A 20,807-nucleotide genomic window follows, 5' to 3' on the forward strand; every position below is an offset into this window, starting at 1 on the left:
AGTTCCTTTCAGTGAAAACAGCTCTGGCGCATATTTTTAACACATAAATATATATATTTTTACAATTTCATATATTCTATTAGGCCTACATAATACTCAAACACGAAACTATTAAATTCTTATAACGTTGTATTATTTTATATAATGGTCTGCAAATGTTCACTATTGATGAAGTTTCTTTAGTCTTAAATCCGCCTCTCCCTCCTCCCACAGCCCAGCCTCTCCAGTAGATGGAGTTTGAGAGCGACTGGAAGATTCATTTGAGGAGCATCTGTGAACACGCTGACTCGATGAATTCTGTTGCTTGTTTGCTGGTGAATAATCATTTTAGAAGCTTCTATCCACCTCAATGAAGTAAAACAGGAGTAGTTCGCTTATGCTGACTTAGTGATTTCAGAAGGAGCAACTGCAATACGTTTAGAGCTGGAAACCGTTCGTTCGAGAATTGAGACAAGTTTCCACGTAAGCTATTATCTTCTCGGAGACTCAAATGCTTTGCAAATTATAACCGAGCACACACCAAGACATGGTTTCAAAGCATGGAAACAGAAGACGTGACGGTTAGAGAGCAACTATTCCACGACCGAGTCCGAGAAACCATTGTGAGTTTCCCTCTCTTTGCTGCTTTTGTTTACGTAGTAAGTTACCGTTTGCAGTGTTACAATTTGAATGTGCCCTTGTGTTTGTCCTAATGGTATTCAATAATAATAATAATTGATTGATTAGATATAGCCTATTGTGTGACGATTATATATAGATTGTGTGACGTTATACCGTGAACTGTGCTCGAGTGCTTATGTTCTCATAAAATATTGATTGATTTCACTGTAATTGGACAGTTTGGAGTAAGTGTTATCTTTGCTTATTATTTATAAGACATTTAATTATAAAGTAGAGTAACGTGTTCACAATCAGACTCTGAGATAGTCTTTTTCTTAAGTGCGAACAAAGAAATGATGCAGCTGCTCGTTGTGAAATGTAACACTCTTTAAATGGCACAATATGAGCCTTCTCCGCTTTGTGAGTTTTTGGCACCCTCCTGCATGAACATGTCTACAACTAGAACTTCAGACCTCAAGGACCTCACAACAAGACACTGGGGGTTAACCTTTAGTCCTTCACAATGATGCATCTTACTTAGCACTTTAAACAAACAGTTTGGTGCATTATATTTTTAAACGACCCAGCTTTCAGATCATGTAGCCTAATTCACTAGCTGCAAAAACTAACCTCTTAAAACTATAGCCTAGGTTAAATCCAGTGTTCACCAGGACAACGTAAAATCAGTTCAGAATTAGTTCTAATCTTGTTGGAGCTGCACTTGTAGACATTATTGTCTTCATTCTTTGGTTTTCTACACAAACAAGCTGCTCTGTTTTCAGATATTTTAAGGGCATTCACTTTTATTTATACACGCTTCTGTTTTGTTTTGTTGTGATGCAAAGCTTCTGTAATCCTCCTAAAAAATGTGAAATACGTCTCTTAGTGAAATGCACAGATGGATCACACTAGATATTGTAAATTGTTTTTACTATTGTCCTGCCCCAGGCCTTGGGCACCACCGAGCTCATGCTGTCATGGTTATTGATCCCTTGGTCACTGATGCTATCTGGGATTTATAATTTAAATTTAAGTATAATTTAAGTGATTTAACTTCTGGGTTTTGCCTCAAAAATGCATCTCCGATCTGTTCTGATAGGAATTTGTAAATCTGTCACGGATTAGGAAAATCAATGTTAAATGTAAAATTGAAAATACTAAAATGCAACTAATCATAGGCTAGTTGTTTGTTGTTAGGGTAGCAAAATCTCAATTGAACTTTAAATATGGGTGGAGAAAATGCTTCACATATCTTTTGTTTTTGACGTCAAAGATTGTGCGTAAAGTCAGCCTGTCACTCAGTAATATGACTATACCAATAGAATATTTGACTCTGATTCCTCACTTTATGCAAATAAATCACTTCTGCATTTTTTTTCCATTTTTGACAGTTTTCTTCCTGATTACTTTGCCATGCTATATAGTTTTAACATCTTTTGATGCCCATTCAAAAATCTGAATTTTGAAGTGAAACTAGTTTTGAGAACAACTGATTTAAATATGTTTGTATTTTGAAGACTTTCTTATGCTCATTAAGACTGCATTTATTTGATCAAAAATAGAGCAAAATTAAACCGTAATATTATGAAATATCATTAGAATTTAAAATGAAAGTTTACTATTTTAAAATGCATTAAAATATACATTATGTATTCCCGTGATGGCAAAGCTGAATTTCCATTATCATTACTGTATTTAGTTTCACATGATGCTTCAGAAATCATTATAATATGCTGATTTGATGCTCAAGAAACATTTCCTATTATTATCATTGTTGTAAACAGTGTTCTACTGCTTTATATTTTTGTGGGAACTGTGACACTTTTTAAAGGATAATTCGATATTTCCGGATATTTATTTACACTAATATCAAACATTTTTGCCACAAGTTGTTACCACCAAGCCTAAATAAAATGAATTAAATTTAAATTAGAAGCTAAATTAATTTAAATCAGAAGCTAAATTAAATTAAGAATGCACTTGGATGATTTAATATGTCAGATAAAAACTTTTTTAGTAGAGGGATTCTTGGGTGGAACTCAGAAGTACTGAATTCCCACTTTTAAAAAACAACACAATTTATGGCAATGTCACAGTTTTATACTTGGTTGATCTTCAAGAGAGCCAACCTGTTAGAGGGAGTAGCTGATTTGGAACGGTTCCCACTAGATGTGCAAGGAATGCAGTGTGCGTGTAATAGACTTTATTAAGGTGCCTATCTGAACATGCCGCTCGGCCTTGAACAATAGAGGGCTTTGTATTTACCAACTAACATTTTTAAAAAGCATAAAGTTTCTGACACTGGTCTAAATATTCGCCTCCTTAACGGCCCGGTTAAAATCAAGTTGTTGAGTTTTTGTCCTATATGTCTGTCCTTTTGCTAACGTATCCCAGCACACCATGAGTGTTGTTTTCTCATTGTGTCAGTTCGGGGTCGCTCTATAGCTGACTGTTTTGTTAAATAGGCTTTCACTTCAAGGAATAACTTGGGTTTCGTTCCAGGTCTTGTATTGTGTGCCGAGGATTACTCAGAGCAGCTGAATGAGCCCTAAGATTCAAAATGTTTGAGCTCGGCCGTTTAACCAGCCCTGCCAAATCGGTCAGCAAATACACTGGATGCTGGTTGATATATGATTACACTCACATTTTACGGCCAGTCTCAATACCATTGACCCAAATTAATGAAGAGGTTTGAAAACATGCCCACCATTGCCTGCATATTAGTTAAGGCAAAGTTTCTTTCTGTTTAATGACCTACGACAGACAGGGTATTACAGGGACTTATTGTCAAATGTTATCATTGTCCACCCTTGTGGTTGTTTGAAAGGATTTAAAGGGGATAGTGCACCAAACAATGAAATTTCTTTCGTCATTTACCCGCCCTGATGACGTTCCACACCTGTGTGAAGTTTTTTTTTCTTCTTCTGTGGAACACAAAAGATATTTTCAATAACTGTTTTTTCAGTTGAGGGCAGTGAAAAAAACGACATGTATTCTCATGTTATATTCAACTGTGTTAAGCAATCTTTTGTTTCAGTTTTAACATATTCTGCAGTTTAGCTTGGCTGTTTCAACTCTGGTTCAGTGCACGCTTGTCTTAGTCAAAGGAGACAACTATTCAAACGCTGAGCACAGATGAGTGAGAACACCTTTCAAAGCTCCAGAGAGATATATATCCCACGGATCCATTGTTTTCCCTGCTGTTGGCACTTTGAAGACAAAATCCCAGCTTCCTGCCCCCTCCCTTATCTCTCTTCCTCTTGCTGTCATTCTTCTCTTTTATGGGACATACAGTGCTTCAGAATGTTTTTTCTTTTGTTCACTTCATCATACAATCATCATGTCTTGTGTTTCACTTCTCAAATGAATTGCATACACATGAGGATCTTATATCTGAAATTAGGTTAGAGGTTAATCATGGAATTAGAAGGTTATTGTCATGTGGACAGATCCCACTGCAGCTCTCCTGCAGGATGAGAATGGGAACTTGGGTAGAGTCATGCATTGACTTTTTTTTCTGCTGTTTTTCTCTTGCATCTCTATGTTCTCTTCTGGTCAAATGTTGAGAGATGTTATATTGCAGCACTGTGATTTTATTTGTTATTATATAGGCCTATTTTAAGTTCTGTCATGAAACTCTATGGCTATATATGTATGACAGTAATATATATTACCAACTATTTATATATAAATAGCTATATAGATAATGTAGTAAGACCGTAATATACAATATAAATATGACCAACTATTAAGTTCTTGTGATAAATCTCTACATTTTACCAAATCTTTACTGTAATCACTGATCTAATCCCAGTTGTAACTGCATAGTTTAAATCTTAATTTGCATTTTTGAGCTGTAATCTTCATCCTCCATCTGGTGCTTTTACCCTTATTTTTAAATCTGTATTGTGGGTGTTAATTAAGAATTCAGATTCCTCAGAAAGGGGACAGCTGGCTTTAAAAAAAAAAAGGACACTACCTATTGATTCACTTATTGCTTTTACATTCTAGGACACAGAATGCAGTTTGTTTATCACTGCTGTACCACTTTCTTCCCATTATCTTTATCAATAATACGAAATCTACACCTATAACATCTTTGATTGGTCTAGTCCCATCACCGGACTTTGTGTTATCATAAGAACCAAATGTCCTTGATTAGGAGTTCTTATGTCACAGAGCTATAAAGGCAATTCTGGACTGTGCACAGCAGCGTTTATCAGCGATAATGGGGCTATGTTGGAGTGTCTCTCATGACCTCTGCTCCATTACAGGCTCTCTGTCTAACGTGTTCTTGATAACGTAAATTGGCAGGCAACACATCTAAGCAGTGCGTTTGCATAGCACGTCTTGTAGCTGCCTGTTCAACTATATTTCTCATTAACTGCATGACTCATACTGTAGATGCCTGTGAGAATGTAGGTAATCTCTGATACTCTGCAAAGTGGCATTTACACCCAATATTCTAAGAAAGATAGTGATTATTCCATTGTGGAACTTAAAAGGAAACGTTTTGAAGAATGTTCACACTGCTCTCTTCCATACACTCTCAGAATGTTTTTTTTTTTACAGACGCGTGTACTTTTTAAAAAGGTTCTAACATACAATTTAAGCACTAATATGTACACTTTTGGTACAAATATGTTACCTTGAACTACTAATTTGCACTCTTTAGGTACTGCCCCTGTGACAGCTTTTGTACCTTTTTTCCTGAGTGTATAATCACATTGGGTGCAGGCCAAGGGTGGGGATATTAGTTAATAAAAGGACAAAAAAATGACTGGAAAAGCTAGCTTTATGTGAGCTTACAAGAAGAAAATACAATTTTCATTTAGAATAAAATGTGCTTTAAAACTAGCACTTCAGTTACAGTTGTAAATAAGCGAAATTATTCAACCCCTTTGCAAATCAGGTCTATTTGCAAAATTTGCAGACTTTCAGCTGTTTGCAATGAACAAATCAAACAAAAGTAATTGAAATAGCTCAACACAACAAATGTTTCAAGTGATTTACCCAAATTCAACTGAAAATGTAACTTTTAATGACTTCCGCTGTCTCAAAATTATTCAAGCCCCTGAATAGAATCCCGCACAAATCTGTAAAACAGGTGTTGTCTCAAGCACACCTGATGCAACTAATCAAGGGCTTCATTAGTTGCACCTGGTGTGCTTAAACTAGAACACATGAAACTGGCTAGGTTTGTTGAGTGTTACGTTTGACTGCATGTTAGGAATATGGCTAAGTCAAAAGAATGTTCCAAAAAGTTAAGAAGACATCATCGCCCTTCACTAACAAGGAACCAGATACAAAAAGATTACGAAGGCACTAAATGTTCCTAGATGCGGTTTCCATGCTAGAACTCCCAAGACAAAAAAACACAAGAAAAGTGCTCAAAATCATATAAATAAGCCACAGAAGTTTTGGGATTCTGTTATGTGGAGCGATTAAAACAAAGCTGGAACTTTTTGGCCCTATGGATCAGCGGTATGTTGGGTAGAAGAATGAGGCATATGCTGAAAAGAACACTCTGCCTACAGTTAAACATGGTGGTGGCTCTGTGATGCTCTTGGGCTACTTTGCATCCTCTGGCACTGGAAAGCTGCAGCGTGTAGAAGGCACGATGAATTCATTGAAGTATCAGGAAATCCTAGGAGAAAACGTCATACCATCAGTGAGGTAGCTGAACTTTGGGTGTCATTGGACCTTCCAACAGGATCCCAAGAATACCTCTAATTCCACCAAGGCTTGGTTGCAGAAGTCGTCCTGGAAGATTCTACAGTGGCCATCACAGTCACCTGACTTGAACCCCATAGAAAATCTCTGGTGAGATTTGAAGAAAGCGGTTGCAGCACGCAAACATAAGAATATTACTGAACTGGAGGCCATTGCTCAAGAGGAATGGGCTAAGATTCCTCAGAAAGCTGCCAGAAGCTGGTGTCTGGTTATACATCTCATTAGCAGCAGGTCATAAAAGCAAAGGGTGTTCTACTAAATAATAAAGATGCTTGCCATGAAGGGGTTGATTAATTTTTAAACTGCAGAAGTCATTAAAAGTTGCCTCTTCTGTTGAATTTGGGAAAACCACTTGAAACATTTGTTGAATAAATCAAACAAAAGTAATTGAAATAGCTCATGTTAAACAGCTGAAAGTCTGTCAATTTTGCCAATAAACCTGATTTGCAATGGGGCTTGAATAATTTCGATTACAAATGTATGTTCCAGCTTCAGACTTTTTTCTTTTTTTTTTGTTTGTGAAATTCAGACTTCTTGAAAGATGATGTTCATTGAATTTGTAAATGTTTCAAATTTCATGTTTTCAAATTGCACTGATTTTCTTCTTTTTTTTCTGCTTTAGATTTGCGTGCTGCTTTTCATTTGCCTGTATATCTTGTCACACTTCATTCTCACTCACTTCAAGAAGAATGCTGAGTTTGTCGCCGGTAAGTTAAATGTGACACCCAGGACCCTCAGGACTTGTTTGGTTTTATGTATTACAGTCCTTCGAAGCACACCTGTGATTTACTGCAGCTGCTCTGTGAGCTGAACAACATTTGTACACACACTTACTATTTGTTGGTCAGCACCATAGACTGTAAAAAAAGATGGACGACGCCCCTTCGTTCTCTTCCATTGGCGAGAAGTGAAGCCGTTATTGTCCCGATATGGCGCTGACATCTTGAGACTTGAGTCTGCGCAGTTGCGATTTCGGGACCAGACATGCGCAGTAGTGAGCAGGAAGTAAAGCCGTGAAATCAACGTCCCGCTCTGGTCCCGCCCTCACTCTTGCTGAATCAAGCGCAAGCACGCGCCTCTGCTGCAGAACAAACCATTATGTCGGTGTGAAATAATTAATTATAGAAATTTAGATATTAAATTTAAAGCTACAATCTCCTCAGTCCTCCAAAGATCCCGAAAATAGTCAGTTGTTGCTTCAATGACTACTTTGCTCAGAGAACCTGTCAATCACAGCTGTCAATCATGTACGCCACAGCACCGTGCATCAAATAACTAACTAAAAACAATCTTATTTTAAAAACAAACGCTTGAAATTACATCAGCGTGATGAAAACTACAGTAAATGACAGAAACAATCTTTGGAAAAAAGATATGTGAAGTGTAATTTAATTGTTTAGTTGGTCTCACGTCCCATTGAATAACACGGGGAGGCGGGGTTTATTAGCTATACTAGGACGAGTCACCGGGGGGCGATCGAGACGCTTTGGCTTCACGATTCAGGGCTTGTGCGGCACGCTTGGTCAGCACGACCTGACATGGTCATTCTCCTGCATTTTCCTAATCATTTTCAGATAGTGAACTATTACTGTAGTTCCTCTGTTATTTGATTAATAGGTTTGGTGTTCTTTGGCCTCGAAAATGAAATCTTCTTCAGAATAGAGGAGTCAGTTTCTGATTGCTGTCGACAGCAGTAATGTAACGTTGAGGGAGGGCAGCAGTGTGGATGAGGAATGTTCCCGTGAGATAAACATAGGCCCCCTGCCCGAGGCGAGCACTGCTTGAGGTTTCATTGGAGAACTCTACCTCATGTTTTGGTGTACACCCCTTTAATTGAACTCTCCGCTCTCTCCTGGTTCAGCTAAACCTGCTCTCAGTGGAAAATCTAAGGGGTTGTTTTTTCATGCCTGAATTGTTTAAAAACATCAGGCTTGTTTAGACTGTTGAAGAATTGTAAGGAGCCGCACACACAGGATGCATTCTTGTTGTTCAGAAACAGGTACAGCAGAACAGAATGCAGAGGTCTTGACATATTTTTCATGTAATACATTTTATAATTATTTATTAATTTATTGGCTTTTTACATTGTTTCATTTATTGATCAATGACAGCTAGGTACAGTTGGACAGAATTCAGGGGTCTCAAACTAATTTTTTGCATTCTTAATTTCTTTATACCTTTTATAATTGTCTCCTATCAGTGGAGAGGAAAGTGTAGGGAGAGACTAGGGAAATCATTTTGAATTTGAACCTGGGTTGCTGTGAGCACAGCTGCTCCTGTGTCAGTGCAACCTTTAAAAATGTCCATCTACCACATGCTTACATGATCAAAAATGTAAAAATAGTGCATAGGAAAGTAAGAACATGTCCTGTGTCAGGCACACTTGGGGAACATTGTGTACAGAACTTATAGCCAGACTGCTAGATGGTTGAAGAATTGTTTTACAATTTGTTAAATTATACAAGTTAATAATTATATATAGGTCAGAGTAGACTGGAAAGGAAAGTGTAAGGAGAGACAGGAGAAATTGGTTCGGTCTTTAATCTGGGTCCCCGTGAGCACAGCAGCTCCCGTGTCATGGCAGCCTGTAAAAACGTTCGGCTAGCACGTTTACATGATCAATAGTGCAGAGGAACATAAGAACATGTCTTTTGTTAGACACAGGGAACATTGTGTACTTCCAGCCAAACCATTATCATTATAATACATATTCTAATTTAGGAACACAAACAGAATCACTGCACAAGATTTGTTGCTCAATGTTTTTTGTATTTTTAACACCTCTATAACTCAGACCATTTCATAGACTAAACGTGCACCAGTCGTGTATCTACCCTGGGGCTCTTGTCACACTGGGCATGTTTTGCTCTTCTCGCAGGAGAATGTTTGAGGTTTATTTTTCATTCTCTCTGCCTCATGTTCTCAATCAGTCCCTGTTATTGCGACAAATTCCTCTTTAAATGGATATTGTTCTCCTGCACATGTAATAAGGAATGATCAAACAACAAAGGCTTCCCAAAATCTTTCCAATATATTTTTGTTTCTTTCATGGAATAGCTTCATAATGAATCTGGGTCCTTCTGGGATCTTGTTATTTTGATCATTTTAGTTTCAAGGTTGAACTGTGAGTCTAGTCATCAGTATGTCTGCAGTGGGATAGTGTTGTGGACAGAAACTTATTTCCTTTTTTTGCCCACAGATGACATTGAGGATGCCACTGTCAACAAAATTGCGTAAGTAATCAGTATTTAGTGAAGCACAATAAAAGGCGGAATAAAGGGGATAGTTCACCCAAAAAGGAAAATTCTGTCATCGTTTACTTCAGCCTCTTCAGCTGAACACAAAATAAGTTCTTTTGAAGAATGTTGGAAACCAAACAGTTAATGGACCCCATTGACTTCCATAGTATTTTTTATTATTTTCGTCAAAATATCTTCTTTTGTGTTCAGCCGAAAAAATAAATTAATACAGATTTGGAACAATTTGAGGGTGAGTAAAATAATTTTTGGGTGAACTATCCCTTTAAGTAAAGTATCAAAGTTGCGTGGAAATTAAATTTCTTATTGTGGGCCGCAGCCATTATTTCAGCACGCTCAAATTCAGTCTGGCTCCCATTTTTAACATCCAATAAATTCCAAAATGGATAAAATCAGCTCCCACATTACTTAAGTAATTAAATATCTCATTCCACTGAGAAATGTCACATTATGGCAGTAAAATGGTGCATTGCACAGTAATTCACTCTGACTTTAAGTAAAGGACAGGCTGCTGGTTAGTATTTAGTTTTTTTATTAGTTTGCCCTGAATGATTGTAAGTGAACAAATTGCACTTTGGTCTCCAGAGTGGCGTTTAACATCCACCTCCCTTCATAGCTGGCACTATGTCAAAGTAAATGGCTGCAAAAACATTTCCTCGCCCTTCTTTGATTGTTTTTCTCACTCCGCAGGCTGTGGCTGTGTACGTTCACACTCTCAGTGGCCGTGTGTGCAGTGCTGCTTCTGCCCATCTCTATCCTGTCCAATGAAGTTCTGCTCACATTCCCACACAGCTACTACATGCAGTGGCTCAATGGCTCGCTCATCCACGGTACAAACACACGCACTAATGAAAAACTACGTTTGCTTTGCACATTTGGATTATGTGTCTACCATATCGGAGTCAATAGAGTTATCAATATAATTAATCACAACTTCATTAGGTTCTCAAGCAGTATTTTGTCACCCAATCTGAACTGAAATGGTAATGTTTTTATTCCCACAAGGACTTAGTGTGGGAACACAAACTAATAAGTCTTACAGCTCTGTGCTAGCACGTGTTGGAAATGGCAGCGAGTCTGCCAAGAGAATGAGATGTTCTGGCTGTAAATCCAAGGCCACAATTTAGTTGAAAATCCAGATTTATTCAGTTTGCCGGCATTTGGTGAAATGCTGCTTTATAGTGCACGTGTAACACCAGATCTCATAAGCTGCACATGGTTGCTCCCTAGTGGTCTGTAAGTGTACTATATTCGTTGTATTCCTCCTATAAACCTGATAGTTCTTTTGAGCACAAAATATTATGGTTAAATATTGTTGATGTGTACTACTATTTAGAATTTAATTTATACCTGTGATGGCATAGGTGAATTTTCAACATTATTATTGCAGTCTTCAGTGTAACATGATTCTTCAGATATCAGTCTAATATGCTGATTTGGTGCTCAAGAAACATTATTATTATTATTATTATTAGCACTGGTGAAAAGATTTGTCCTGCTTAATATATTTGTGGAGACCCAGAGTTTGAAGAGTAGTGTTAAGACAAATGTTATCATGTAAGTTTTGGGTTTTTGCTTTTTAATATGGGAAGAGTACAAAATCATCTTTCATTTAATCACTCATTCTCCTTCTGTCTCGGTTTCAGGCTTGTGGAACCTAGTCTTCTTATTCTCAAACCTCTCTCTGGTCTTCCTAATGCCATTCGCCTACTTCTTTACTGAATCAGAAGGATTTGCTGGGTCCAAAAAGGTAAAATTATGTAATTAGTTTAGTTTAACAGTAAACACATCTCTATAGCATCTGAATTCAGATCTGTATTTGTTTAGTTGATGTGTGTTTTTCTCTGAAAGGGTGTTATGGCACGGGTGTATGAGACTGCAGTGATGCTGCTTCTCCTCAGTCTGTTGGTGCTGGGCATTGTGTGGGTGGCATCAGCTCTTCTCCATCACAACACCGCCCGTGAGAGTCTTTACGGTAAGGGCAGCAATGCAACATTATAGACTATGTGCTGCACTTGTTCAGTATCTTTGATTGAATGGATCACATCAAAGTTTTTAATGCCAGCTAGACTCCCAAATTTCCTCTTAATGGCATAAGAGCAAGATAAAGGTTTTGTAATATTCTGGTCTTTTTCTTGTGCTTTTCAGACCTGTGGGAATATTACCTGCCCTATCTCTATTCTGGAATTTCACTTTTTGGAGTTCTGCTGCTTTTGTGTAAGTGTTTATGCATTTGTATATAATTTTTTTATCATTTGATGATTAACATGTTGTTTGGTATTTTACTGCTTTTGACTTCTCATATATAGATTTTTTGCCTTTTTGTCTTGTAACAGTGTGCACACCCCTGGGGCTTTCACGTATGTTTAGCGTCACTGGGAGCTTATTGGTCAAACCTCGGGTAGGTGGACAAGATAACTGTTTTTTTATGTATGTGTGTGTATGTATATGTATGTGTGTATATATATATATATATATATATACTGTACATACATGGGGCCTTCTCAAAAAATTTGCATATTGTGATAAAGTTCATTATTTTCCATAATGTAATCATAAAAATTAAACTTTCATATATTTTAGATTCATTGCACACCAACTGAAATATTTCAGGTCTTTTATTGTTTTAATACTGATGATTTTGGCATACAGCTCATGAAAACCCAAAATTCTCAAAAAATTAGCATATCATGAAAAGGGTCTCTAAACGAGCTATTAACCTAATCATCTGAATCAACTAATTAACTCTAAACACCTGCAAAAGATTCCTGAGGCTTTTAAAAACTCCCAGCCTGTTTCATTACTCAAAACCGCAATCATGGGTAAGACTGCCGACCTGACTGCTGTCCAGAAGGCCATCATTGACACCCTCAAGCAAGAGGGTAAGACACAGAAAGAAATTTCTGAACAAATAGGCTGTTCCCAGAGTGCTGTATCAAGGCACCTCAGTGGGAAGTCTGTGGGAAAGTGTGGCAAAAAACGCTGCACAACGAGAAGAGGTGACCAGACCCTGAGGAAGATTGTGGAGAAGGACCGATTCCAGACCTTGGGGGACCTGCGGAAGCAGTGGACTGAGTCTGGAGTAGAAACATCCAGAGCCACCGTGCACAGACGCCGCATTCCCCAGGTCAAGCCACTTTTGAACCAGAAACAGCGGCAGAAGCGCCTGACCTGGGCTACAGAGAAGCAGCACTGGACTGTTGCTCAGTGGTCCAAAGTACTTTTTTCGGATGAAAGCAAATTTTGCATGTCATTCGGAAATCAAGGTGCCAGAATCTGGAGGAAGACTGGGGAGAAGGAAATGCCAAAATGCCTGAAGTCCAGTGTCAAGTACCCACAGTCAGTGATGGTCTGGGGTGCCATGTCAGCTGCTCGTGTTGGTCCACTGTGTTTTATCAAGGGCAGGGTCAATGCAGCTAGCTATCAGGAGATTTTGGAGCACTTCATGCTTCCATCTGCTGAAAAGCTTTATGGAGATGATTTCATTTTTCAGCACGACCTGGCACCTGCTCACAGTGCCAAAACCACTGGTAAATGGTTTACTGACCATGGTATTACTGTGCTCAATTGGCCTGCCAACTCTCCTGACCTGAACCCCATAGAGAATCTGTGGGATATTGTGAAGAGAAAGTTGAGAGACGCAAGACCCAACACTCTGGATGAGCTTAAGGCCGCTATCGAAGCATCCTGGGCCTCCATAACACATAACAGCAGTGCCACAGGCTGATTGCCTCCATGCCACGCCGCATTGAAGCATTCATTTCTGCAAAATGATTCCAGACCAAGTATTGAGTTCATAACTGAACATAATTATTTCAAGGTTGACTTTTTTTGTATTAAAAACACTTCTTTTATTGGTCGGATGAAATATGCTAATTTTTTCAGATAGGAATTTTGGGTTTTCATGAGCTGTATGCCAAATTCATCAATATTAAAACAATAAAAGGTGTGCAATGAATCTAAAATATATGAAAGATTAATTTTTATCATTACATTAAGGAAAATAATGAATTTTATCACAATATGCTAATTTTTTGAAAAGGACCTGTATGTATGTATATATATGTGTGTATATATATATGTGTATATATATATATGTGTGTTAGTTTTCTATTTCAATATATTTTGTATATAACTGTAATTCTTCAGTATCACATGATCCTTCAGAAATCATTATAATACGCTGATTTGTCGCTAAATGAACATTCCTTATTATAAATTTTAAAAACAGTTCTGCTGCTTAATATTTTTGTGTAAACTACTGTGATTCTTTGATAAATAGAAATTCTAAAAGAATAGCATTTATTTCGTACTGATTTATTTGATAATATTTTGTAACATTAATGTATTTACTGTCACTTTAAACTAGCTTAATGTATTCTTGCTGAAATTTTTTTAAACTTTAAACTTTTAAATTATAGTGCATATATTTAAAGAGAAATTAGAAGTGTGAAGTTAAGAGTCTTCTCTTTTTTAAATTTTTTTAGTTGTTGGAAAACTTGGAAGAAACAATGAACTGCACAGTTTTTGAAGAGGACTCTCTGTCCAGGAAGTTGAAAAGTGAGTGTCAGGATATGAGAGACAAACTGGCTGTTGTTAAGGAAGTGGGCCCACCTTATAAAGATTTCTCTTTCTTTCTCTCATTTTCTTTTTATTGTTTAAAGCAGTTTTTTCTGAACCATTATGAACCAGGATTTACATTGCCAAAACATGGTTTCCTAAACTTATAAATACTTTCTCTCTCTATCTGATGTTTTAGGTAACACCTCCTGTTGGATCAGTGCAAACATAGAGGCCATCAACAAGGAATTTTTGAGTGTGAAGTCCAAACGTATTGCTCTAGGTAAGAACACATCTGTCAAACTGTTAAATACATTGATAATTGAACAATCGTAAATTGCTTTTCATCCTTATTTCTTCCATTTAGAGATGAGGAAGAGAGTATCTCCATGGCAACGCAACCTGGGATACCCAGTGGCCATGCTGCTACTTTTAGCTTTGACTGTAAGAGTAAACCTTATGGAATTCAGAATACTTATACTGGCTACGATTAAACCATTTTGCTAAAACAGAATGTACGGTGTTTCTCAGGCGGTGTGTGTGCTGATGGTCTGTTTCCATGTGCTGGAACTGCTCTTTGATGAATCTGCTATGCCTAGAGGCATGGAGGTGAGATGCATGTCAGTGGGATTCATATATGGACCTGTAAATGTAAAAAATTCAAGGAAAATTTAATTTACTCACCCTCATGTCCTTCTAAAACCATATTCTGCTAATTTTTTTCCTTCCACAAAACACAAAAGAAGCACTAAAAACATCCCAAAGCATCATCAAAAAAGAAGTGCAGCAATCATTAATGATCATAGACTCACAATGGTTGGTTTTCTCTGTTGCAGGACCCTCACTTGGGGCTTGCCTCGTTCTCAATGTTCGGTTCTTTGGGAGCTGCAGTGCAGGTGGTCATCATCCTGTATCTCATGGTCTCCTCTGTCGTCGGCTTCTACAGCTCTCCACTCTTCACCGGTTTGCTGCCCCGTGCTCAGGACACTACCCTCACACAGGTACAGAGATCTCCTATACTCGTCATAAAAAAACAACAGTAGAAATAGGGCTGGATATCTCGCATTCAGATGCTGTGGCTTTATAGTTAAATTGAATTGTTTACATCTCTCCACAGATTATAGGGAACTGTGTTTCTCTTTTAATACTCAGTTCAGCCCTGCCTGTTTTCTCCCGCACATTGGGTAAGTATTTTTAAATTATTAGTCATTATTTAATGTTTTTATATGTAAAATGTTATTTAATAGCAGCATGATTTCAAGGTCTGTTGTAGGCCAAGACAATTTGCATTCTAGAGAAAAATCTGCTAAATTATTATGAATGAACTGAGTGTACTACACATTTATTGGTGGTTTAAAGCATATTCATATTAGTGAAAATGTTTAATAAAAGCGCCATGTGTCAAACTTCATAAATAACCAGAGTATAATTTGTAATCTTTTGTCTGTCCACAAGACGGCAGTAGTTAGCAATAATTCAGCAATATGTGTCCATTGTGTATTACAATTTTAATTAATACTTTATAATTTTCCTCTTTTTCATGTAACTACGTGTAGGAATTACAAGGTTTGATCTGCTTGGAGACTTTGGACGGGTTAACTGGCTCGGCAGTTTCCACATTGTTTTCCTGTACAATATGCTTTTTGCTGGACTCACATCTGCCTGCCTCATCAACACAGTCACATGGGCCTTGCAACGAGAACTCATCCGTGCCTTTGGTTAGTCTTTTGTATTTTTACTTGTCTATTTATTTTTATTTTTGGGGGAAGATCCCTATGATAATGATTTATTTATTATTTATTTACCACTTATTTTGATGATACTTTTATTCTTTTTAAATATTCGGTGGAAAATACAGTACCAGTCAAATGTTTGGACACACCTTCTCCAGTGGTTTTTCTTTATTTTTATTATTTTGAACATTGTAGATTAATACTGAAGACATCCAAACTATGAATGAACACGTATGGAATTATGTAGTAATCAAAAAAGTGTTAAACAACCCAGAATATGTTTTATATTTTACATCATTACATCATTATATTAAGAAATGAAGGTCAGTCAGTGATACATTCAAAGTTCTTGAGATTTTCTCAAAGCATAGCAAAACCATCAAACACTAAGATGAAACTGGCTTTCATGAGGACCATCCCAGGAAAGGACCCAAGAGCTATCTCTACTGCAGAGAATACGTTTATTAGAATTACCAGCCTCAGAAACTGCCAGTTTAAAGCACCTCAGATTACAGCCCACATAAATGCTTCTCAGAGCTGAAGTGGCAGACATATTTCAACATCCACTGTTTAGAGGAGACTGTGAGTCAGGCCTTCATGGTCGAATTACGGCAAAGAAACCATTACTTTAGAAGAAGAACAACAAGCAAAAGAGACTTGCTTGGGCCAAGAAACACTGATTTGTATAATGAGTGGATTGCTCATTGCGTTCTAAACTGCCAGCAGGCGGTGAAGCCTCCAGAAGTGTTCGAGTGGCCATCTTGCTATTCCCTACCAACAGAGTGCATCATTAACTTACAGCCAAAACATCGACCAAAAATCACCTGATTTGCAGCGTATTAATAGCACATGAATAGTTTTTAAGATATATGCATGTACATTAATGGATACTTTGACTGTTTTCTTTATAATGTTTACGGGCAGGATAAGCAATATATAGTAATCGTTAAGATAGGTGTGATTGGAGATTTATGGTTCTAACTGCCTTGTCTTTGCTAGAAGTAGAGAGGGTAAACGGATGGTTCCTGAATGTGTGGTTCTCACTGTGACGCATGGAGGAAGGGGTGTGATAGTGTGGGGATGCTTTGCTGGTGACACTGTTGGTGTCTTAACCACCATGGCTACCACAGCATTTTGCCGCGATATGCCATCCCATCTGGTTTGCATTGAGTGGGGACATCATTTATTTTCCAACAGGAAAATGACCCCAAACACACTTCTAGGTTATGTAAGAGCTATTTGTCCAAGAAGGAGTGTGATGGAGTGCTGTATCAGATGACCTGGTATCCATAATCACCTGATCTAAATCCAATTGAGATGGTTTAGTATGAGTTGGACCAGAGAGTGAAGGAAAAGCAGCCAACAAGTACTCAACACCTCTGGGAACTCCTTCAAGATTGTTGGAAAAGCATTCCAGGTGACTACCTCATAAGAGGCTGACTAAGAATCCCAAGAGTGTGCAAAGCTGTCATTAAAGCAAAAGTTGGCTACTTTGAAGAATCAAAAATACAAAACATATTTTTTATGTTTTTTTATATTTTTTATCCACGTGTAGAGCTCTTTTTTTTAACCGGTAGCACTTTGAGATCCTTCGAGCGTTATAAAAGTGCGTTATAAATAAAATGTATTATTTTTTTTTTTGTTAATTACATAATTGTTCTGTCATAATTTCAAAGTCTTCAGTGTTAATATACAATTTTGAAAACAATAAAAATAAAGAAAAACCACTGAATAAGAGTGACTCATCACTGGTTCTGTATGTATGTGAACTTCTTTTTTGTAAAACACTATATAATACATATGACTCTTTTGGATTTGGACTTTTAATGCCTTTTATTTTCAACATGTCACTACATATGTTGTCGATAGACCTTAACTTGTATTGACCTTTTTTAACGGTTAATTCTAACATTTATCTCAAGGAAAACGTGCAAGGAGAAAGATTTGTGCATGTACACATTGTATCTTGAAAGGACAAGGGGTGTGTTCTATATTGCCATTTGCCAGTGTTTGTAGTTAGTCTTTGGGTGAGGTGTTCCTCACACAGGCCATGTTTCTCTATGGGTAGGTCTCTTTCCTCAGATAGAAAAAGCACAATTCTCTCAGGAAAGTGAGAGAGGACAGAAGGGGTGAAGCAGGGTTCCTTAGGGACATCAGGGCGTCAAACTCCTTCTGGAAGACACACACCCATCGCCCTCTGCCCAACACAAACAACACTGCTGAATGTGAACACACTCTCATAGACCATCTTCAGATAGCATTTCTTTTTCGTTACTCCCCCTACTGGCTTTTATTCTTCAATTGATTTGCTTTTATCCCAAACATCGCCCACCAAAGTTACCTTTTCTGGTTGTTAGAACAGGTATAGTGCTCTAATGTTGTTTACTTCCTGTTTCCTTTCTCCAGGTCTCCATAGACTGCCTCTGACTGTGTCTCGTTCAACCATCCCCCTCAAACTCCTCCTGGCCAATGGGCTCTCAAAGATTCATTGAAGAGCGATCAGCTTTTTCATATATCATTGGATATTAAAGCCCATTACCTGCTTGATCCAATTCTGTGGCTGTCTCCTATTGGATCAAAGCTAATTTGCGTCCATTATAGGTGAATAGTCACCAAACCTGTTTACAAAGGTTGCCTGAACGATATATATCGACTGATGGAATTTCCGGAGTGGGTTTCTGCAACTGCAGTTTTATGCGTTGTTTTACTTCAGTAATATTTATACATATAACTGCATTTAAAAGGGATGTCAAATCACTGGACGCCTTGAACTAACGCGTTATGAAAAATGAACAATGGCTTTGGAGGACTTTGACATGCATCCAGAACAGCTATTTCAGAGGATGACATCACAGCCATGACCACGTTTCCTTTTCCTGGTGGTGGAATGAGTGTTGAGTTCTGTCCTGGTGGGCCCCCCACGCTTTCCCCTTGTATATCACTATTTTTAGTGTCATCCAATGAATCCAATCCCTGTTGTACTGTGGGTCCTTATAGCAGGAAGTCCATTATGATGGGGTTTGTCTGCTTCTAACTAAAGAGAAGAACCTGAGAAAAGGGATGAAAGTGGAACAAGTGATACTGATCTTGGAGATTATATGTTCGGTGTGAAAAAACGTGGTGAGATTCTAGGTTGAAAAAGACACTTTTTGGAGAGTTTGTTTTAAAATGTATGTTAAAGTTAGACTATGGCTGCTATTGATTTCAAGCTTTAGGCCAAGAATACTGTGAATGTTTAGGGATTTTGTTCCTGTTTTTGTTATTTCATGTGTGAAACTTTAATGTGCAATATTATATTCTGAAATGTTAACACAGAATAATGCAAATGTAACTTTACTACCTTCCAGAAACTTATGCAGATGACCAAAAGAAGGTGTTTGCTTTAAGAACACCTAAATTGGGCAAAAATGCCACAGTTTGGTTAGTTCATACATTTTGGGTTGAATTGTGTGGCGGGACAATCAACGCACATGGCCGTTTCCTGTTTAATGGACACTACGAGAATGTGATTGATAAATGTGGACTTTTTGATTTGATAATCACTAGTTTTATAGAGTGCAGTATTTATGGTGTACACATTTTATTTGCTGATTATATTGTTGTTTATTCTTTTGTATGATTGTATTATTTATGGATTTGTTTTTGTATCAGCATCATTTTAAACCAATTTCATTTCATGTCAAACATTTTATTTGTCCCCAGGGGGCAATTTATGATGTCACCTACCATAACAACACAATATACATAGGAAGCATCATACATGTCATAATGTCCTTCAAATGGTGGCCAGTAGAGGACAGTGTACCACAAATCCATTATAACAAAATATATATTAATAACATGTTAGTGCTGAAACAGATTTTTTTAATATAGCAACATGATTGTAAATTATATTCTAAGTCAATTATGGATGAAAATCATTGCTTAATGGATAGTCCACTCAAAAATAATAATGTTTTATTCATTATTCATGTGCTAAACCTGTATGGTTGGTTTCTTCTCTGGAACACAAAATAAGATATTTTGAAGAATGCTTGAGGTTCAAAATGTTTGACCCCATTGATTTTCAGTGTATGGCCAAAAAAAGATATTTTTCAAGATAGCTTTTCCGTTCATACAGTTTGGAACGTGTAATTTTTTGAGTGAACTATCCTTTTAAGTGTTTTTCCACACTCATAAAAAGCATTTTTACATCTCAAAGCAACCTGATTCAAGAGTGACATGATGTCAGACTGGGTGTCCTGCTCTGATAGATCATATATGGATGTCTTTTTTACTTCATTATTAATGAATAATTGATAGTTAATAATCATTAACTCTTATGGAGGACAAAGCAAATACAGTGAGCATTAATAATTGTAAAAAAAGAATGTTGACAATTTAATTTCTTTCAATAATTCCTTGAAGCATACCAAGGGACTGTGACAAACAATTTCTCCACAGGAGAAAAGTACAATAAATGTGTTTACACTTGTTTTTCCAACCAGTGCGTCATTTGTGGGTGTTTTTAGACCCATTTTTGGTTCTGGAACTGCTAAGGACCTTTCCATGGAGGTCAGCATACATTTCTTGCCATCTGAGCACCTGACTACTGCTTTAATGGCGCCGTGGTGGTTATGTTTAGCTCGGGTGTTAGTGTGTTTGTCTGTCCATACATTTTCCCCCAGCTGTCCCTCCACCCGTAGCTGGCCGGCTTTAATCAGGGTCTTTATTTTGCCCCAGGTCTGTCACCAGGCCCGTAGAGACGCCGCTGCTGACCCATCCTGTGCTTTCCCTTCACGGATGCCCATGGCAGATAAAAGCCCTACATCATCAGGAGAGTGCAAGCCACTCGCTTTCTCCCTTTCACCCCCAACCTCTATATCGTCCATCCGTTGTCCTCGTTGAGTGTTCATTTCCTTTTCCTTTTTTCTTTTCTCCTAAA

The 20,807-nt window shown here is 37.6% G+C and overlaps 1 protein-coding gene across 1 annotated transcript; it reads left to right on the top strand.

The window, feature by feature from the left end:
• Positions 1-225: 225 nt before the first annotated feature.
• On the top strand, positions 226-20,366 carry lmbr1l (limb development membrane protein 1-like). The gene is made up of 16 exons (XM_077218957.1): positions 226-602; positions 6,956-7,040; positions 9,533-9,566; positions 10,281-10,420; positions 11,237-11,340; positions 11,442-11,565; positions 11,739-11,807; positions 11,927-11,991; positions 14,078-14,150; positions 14,350-14,433; positions 14,518-14,594; positions 14,682-14,759; positions 14,987-15,151; positions 15,268-15,334; positions 15,707-15,868; positions 18,290-20,366. The coding sequence occupies exons 1-16, from the start codon at positions 540-542 to the stop codon at positions 18,373-18,375; spliced, it is 1,476 nt and encodes a 491-aa protein (XP_077075072.1). The 5' UTR covers positions 226-539; the 3' UTR covers positions 18,376-20,366.
• Positions 20,367-20,807: the final 441 nt, after the last annotated feature.

Source organism: Siphateles boraxobius, unplaced genomic scaffold, assembly GCF_051911475.1.
Source record: "Siphateles boraxobius isolate OS27281-9 unplaced genomic scaffold, OSU_SipBor_1 77, whole genome shotgun sequence".
NCBI lineage: Eukaryota > Metazoa > Chordata > Actinopteri > Cypriniformes > Leuciscidae > Siphateles > Siphateles boraxobius.